At 40.2% G+C, this 5,595-nt stretch overlaps 1 protein-coding gene across 1 annotated transcript; it reads left to right on the top strand.

Annotated features, from left to right (window-relative positions):
• Nucleotides 1-1,643: 1,643 nt before the first annotated feature.
• Nucleotides 1,644-2,266, top strand: LOC106084802 (uncharacterized). Its single transcript, XM_013248723.2, has 2 exons — nucleotides 1,644-1,713; nucleotides 1,782-2,266. Exons 1-2 carry the CDS (start codon nucleotides 1,644-1,646, stop codon nucleotides 2,264-2,266), a joined length of 555 nt encoding a protein of 184 aa, XP_013104177.1.
• Nucleotides 2,267-5,595: the final 3,329 nt, after the last annotated feature.

Genomic DNA, 5,595 nt, shown 5'->3' with positions numbered 1-5,595 from the left:
AGATGGGTCTATATGGCAGCTATAACCAAATCTGGACCGACCCGGGCCAAATTAACGAACGATGTCGAAGGGACTAACAGTACTCACTGTTTCAAATTTCAGTAAAATCGGATAATAACTGTGGCTTTTATGGGCCTAAGGCCCTAAATCGGAGGATCGGTCTATATGGCAGCTATATCCAAATCTGGACCGATCTGGGCCAAATTGACGAAGGATGTCGAAGGGCCTAACAGAACTCACTGTTTTAAATTTCAGCAAAATCGGATAATAAATATGCCGTTTATTGGCCTAAGACCCTATATCGGCGGATCGGTCTATATGGGGGCTATATCAAGATATAGTCTGATTTGGCCAATTTTCGAACTTAAACTGCTTTTGGAAGAAAAAAGAATCTGCGCAAAGTTTCAGCTCAATATCTCTATTTTTAAAGACTGTAGCGTGATTTCAACAGACAGACGGACGGACATGGCTAGATCGTCTTAGATTTTTACGCTGATCAAGAATATATATACTCTATAGGGTCGGAAATGGATATTTCTATGTGTTGCAAACGGTATGACTAAATGAATATACCCCTATCCTACGGTGGTGGGTATAAAAATTATCGAACCAAAGCAGTTGGTTTGATAATTTGGGTTTTATTAAGCAACCCAATGTTTAATTGGTAATGTTTAAGACAATATTTTTTTCTGTGTATTCAAGTGGTTTCGAAGTACCCACCTCGCTTACTGGAAATAATCAATATATTCCCATAAAATGTTTTTTTTTAACCTTTTTATTTCATTATGCCTAGTTTAGGTTGTCCATGCGTGTCCATACAAATATTAACTCTCTTTTGTGCGAGTTTGCGGCAATAGCCGCTAACTATTCCAGACAAATTTTTAAAATATTTGGGTTTACCTTCAGATGGATGATGGAGCAAAAAAGAAATGGGATAAATGAGACATTTTACTTATTAAACTTAATTATTTGCTCCTCAGGCTATAGAACATTAATAGATTCATTAACCAACTGGATGGCACCCTGTTTTGGCACAGCAAAAGAAGTGGCAGCAGTTATCCAGGTACTGGGGAGCGATGCGAAAGACATGCATACTTGAATATCATTATCATCATCGACATCAGCACAGCAGCAAAGCAGCAGCAGCAGCAGCAGCCTATAATGAGATTAAGAATTTCTTTGCCTAGGGGAATCCAAACATATTGAAACTATAGAATACTTTCTAATTGTTCAAGTACCCACTCGCTAGAGACTATCGTTGTTGGTGGTGGAGTGAGCTACAGCAGCCACAAGCAAATGATCAGCAGAAGCAGCAGCAACCTCAGCGTTTGAAAGAAAGTTCAATTTTATGGAAATTTTGCATATCATTTCCCAAACATGTTGTCAGTCCATCAAAGATGTGTGTCTCGCTCGCATCAATGAATTGGACAAATATTGGGCAAAGGGATAGATGGCGGCAAAGGGGACAAAGAATGAGTTGCCACTTGGACCGACTTGTCCGTCTTTTTGCCTTGCGGTCTGTTTGCTTGACCCACTATCTAAGAATCATATAAAAGCGTCTGGAGTGTATGGGATTGACATTAAATCACAATCACATCTTCGGTGGATAACGTCAAATCAATTGGTCTCCCAGTCAGTTCAAGATGGTATCGTATAAATTGGTTGGAATTCTTCTGGCCATGGTGTCATGTCTTCTTGCATCAGGTCAAACCGGTAAGTCTATTACTATGCCAGTCCAACATTGCCTTTAAACCTTTTCTTTGGTAATCATTGACATACAGCTTCTACCAGCAAGGAACGTCTAGCAGGCCTTTACGTCAAGGACAGCACTAATGGTAATGGTGAATTACGTTTTTTGGCCTCCAATGCCCAAATAAATCAGCTGATCAACCAGAAACAGGAAGTGTTGGAACAACTTCGACCCACTACCACTGGAACTGGAAATGTTAACCCCATTATTATCAACACGGCAACTGCTACAGCAACTGCCACTGGCACTGCAGGAACCGCTGTTACAGGTACAGGAGGTATCGTTACTACGGGTGGCAACAACAATCTAAACACCATCATCACTCAGGGTTCACCCATTGCCGCTTTGTTGCCTCAGATTATAGGCCAGACACTTGTAAGAGGAGGTCCCAGTGGTAACCGCCGCCGCGTTTCAAATAGACGGCGTGGAAATCGTCGCCCCGGAAACAGACAAGTCCTCAGAGGTAGAAGGAGGAACAGACCCCAAGTTATTGTAGCCCGACCCCAGAGAGGATAGAGAGAAATGAACGGAGGATAGGAATATGGAATAGAAATAAAAAAGGAATATTCTAGCGAAAATTTTTGTTTTCATACTTATCGGATAATGGAAGGGGACTTACATATGTTTTGAAATTATGATCAGCATTTTTGAGTTTTTTCAGGGCCAGTTGTACGCCTTAAACATTTTCCTAATATTTATGACTATCAAAGTCGATCTGAAATGGGTTGAATTTTTATACCCACCACCGAAGGATGGGGGTATATTCATTTTGTCATTCAGTTTGCAACACATCGAAATATCCATTTCCGACCCTATAAAGTATATGTATTCTTGATCAGCGTAAAAATCTAAGACGATCTAGCCATGTCCGTCCGTCTGTCCGTCTGTCCGTCTGTCTGTTGAAATCACGCTACAGTCTTTAAAAATAGAGATATTGAGCTGAAATTTTGCACAGATTCTTTTTTTGTCCATAAGCAGGTTAAGTTCGAAGATGGGCTATATCGGACTATAACTTGATATAGCCCCCATATAGACCGATCCGAAGATTTAGGGTCTTAGGCCCATAAAAGCCACATTTATTATCCGATTTTGTTGAAATTTGGGACAGTGAGTTGTGTTAGGCCCTTCGACATCCTTTATCAATTTGGCTCAGATCGGTCCAGATTCGGATATAGCTGCCATATAGACCGAACCTCCGATTTAGGGTCAAAGGCCCATAAAAGCCACATTTATTGTCCGATTTCGCTGAAATTCGGGACAGTGAGTTGTCTTAGGCCCTTTGACATGTTTCTTTAATTTGGTCCAGATTTGGATATAGCTGCCATATAGACCGATCCTCCGGTTTAGGGTCTTAGGCCCACAAAAGCCACATTTATTATCCGATTTTGATGAAATTCGGGGCAGTGAATTGTGTAAGGCCCATCGACATCCTTCGTTAATTTGGCTCAGATCGGTCCAGATTCGGATATAGCTGCCATATAGATCGATCCTCCGATTTATGGTGTAAGGCCCATAATAGCCACATTCATTATCCGATTTTGCTGAAATTTGGGACAGTGAGATGTGTTAGGCCCTTTGACATATTTCTTCAATTTGGTCCAGATCGGTTCAGATTTGGATATAGCTGCCATATAGACCGATTTCTTGATTTATGGTTTTGGGCCCATAAAATGCTCATTTATGTCCCCGAAATTTGGAACAGTGAGTTAAGTTAAGCCCCTTGATATACTTCTGCAATATCGCACAGATCGGTTCAGATTTGGATATAGCTGCCATATAGACCGATATCTAGGTTTTAGCTTTTGGGGCCATAAAAGACGCATTTATTGTCCGATGTCGCTGAAATTTGAGACAGTGAGTTTGGTTAGGCTCTTCGACGTCCTTCTTCAATTTTGCCCAGATCGGTCCAGATTTGAATACAGCTGCCATATAGACCGATCTCTGGATTTAAAGTTTAGGGCCCATAAAAGAGGCATTTATTGTCCGATTTCGCCGAAAATTGGGACAGTGCTTAGTGTTAGGCTCTTCGACATGTTTATGCAACTTGGCCCAAATTGGCCCAGATTCGGATATAGCTGCCATGTAGACCGATATCTCGATTTAAAGTCTTGGCCCCATAAAAGGCGCATTTATAATCCGATTTTACTGAAATTTGACACAGTGACTTATGTTCGGCTTTTCGACATCCGTGTCGTATATACATAGTTCAGATCGGTATGAGGTATATGAGTATAAGGTATGAAATTTTCACCGAATTTTGATGAAAGGTTGTTTACATATATACCCCAGGTGGTGGGTATCCAAAGTTCGGCCCGGCCGAACTTAACGCCTTTTTACTTGTTTTTATTTATTAACACCTATACAAAAAACGACTTTAAAATAGGGCCATACTTCGAAATAGGGCCCATGTTAACTGTTGTTAAAACTTGAGCCACCATCTTCTGGCCTAAGCTGAACTTGTGTGGCATAAGTTTTATCAAATTTTAAGATTTTAATCGGGAAATGATTGCTGCACAGATAAAAATAATTTTGAAAAAAACAACTTTGGTCGAAAAAACAACTACGAAATTTGTCAATTTTCCTGCAACAATTTATTTTGAATCTCAACGACCCAAAGTAAAAATTTGTTGTTGAAAGGCATTCTTTGCAAGCCAACATATAACAACAACAATATATCCTTAAGCGAGACAAAAAAACATCTAAAGAGCCAACTGGTGCGGTTTGCGTTTTCTTTGTTCGGCTTGCGCTGCTTTGTCTCGTTGGTTTTACTGCTGCTCTCGGGTTTTAAAACAAATTAAAAACAAATTTTAATAATTTTGGTGCCACAGATTATTGAACTCATGATCTCATGTTTGGTAGTCTTGCGTGCATCCTCTAACCTACTGACACCATCTTCTTTACGATGAAATAAATCAATAAGTACTGCTGCACAGTAATAAATGTCTCAATTAATTAAATAAAAAAAAAGTAAAAACCACTCTAAAAGATTTTTTTCTGAATACGAAATTCATATTTTTCTTTGCCGAATGTTCTAAAATAGGTTTAATGAGAAAAAAAAAAAACAAAACAAAAAGGAAAGGCAAAAGTCGGGCGGTGCCTACTTTATAATACCTTACACCTACCCTATAGGAACAAAGTGGGAGCTATGTCTAATGGGAGCTATTTTTTGACCAATCTTGCCAAAATATTGCACAACGCTTTTCTCTACGAGTGTCACACATTTTGGGTAGTTTGCAATAATGTTGTAATTTGTGAACCGTAGTTGTTACAGTTTGAACATATTTGCTCGAAATGTGATACGGATTGTTAAACAACCCATATGAAAACATCCAACGATTTCCATTAACATTGTTTCAAAATAAGACAAAGCTCCCACTTTGTACCTATAGGGTAGATGTAGAGTATTATAAAGTCGGCACCGCTCGATGCCGGATTAACCCGATGCCGGATTAACCCGATGCCGGATTAACCTGTTGCCGAATTAACCCGATGCCGGATTAACCCGATGCCGGATTAACCCAATGCCAGATTAACCCAATGCCGGATTAACCCGATGGCGGGTGAACCAGATGCTGGATTAACCCGATGCCGGACAGAATGGAGTCTATCGGCCAAGGGCTGCCGCCTCAGTGCACAACACAATGCTACGACAACAACAGCAAATCCATAGAACGCCTCCTTCCGACACCCGAAATATTCTTGAAGAACTCCCCAAAAACATCAAATCCTCGCTAAGTCGGTGATGGGAGCTATATCAGGTTTTTGACCGATTCGAACCATACTCACCACGTATGTTAAAGGACATAAAAAAAGTTACTGGGCAAAATTTCAGCCCAATCGAATAT

The sequence above is a fragment of the Stomoxys calcitrans genome, chromosome 4 (assembly GCF_963082655.1).
Source record: "Stomoxys calcitrans chromosome 4, idStoCalc2.1, whole genome shotgun sequence".
NCBI classification, from domain to species: Eukaryota; Metazoa; Arthropoda; class Insecta; order Diptera; family Muscidae; genus Stomoxys; species Stomoxys calcitrans.
The sequence above is the reverse complement of the archived record's forward strand: the minus strand, read 5'-3'. Positions and strand labels throughout refer to the sequence as shown.

What these genes read in the sequence shown, in the direction of transcription:
- LOC106084802 (XM_013248723.2), top strand. Translation starts at nt 1,644, where the DNA reads ATGGTATCGTATAAATTGGTTGGAATTCTTCTGGCCATGGTGTCATGT. An exon ending in TCTTGCATCAGGTCAAACCG is followed by an intron (nt 1,714 to 1,781) that starts GTAAGTCTATTA and finishes ATTGACATACAG; the next exon opens with CTTCTACCAGCAAGGAACGT.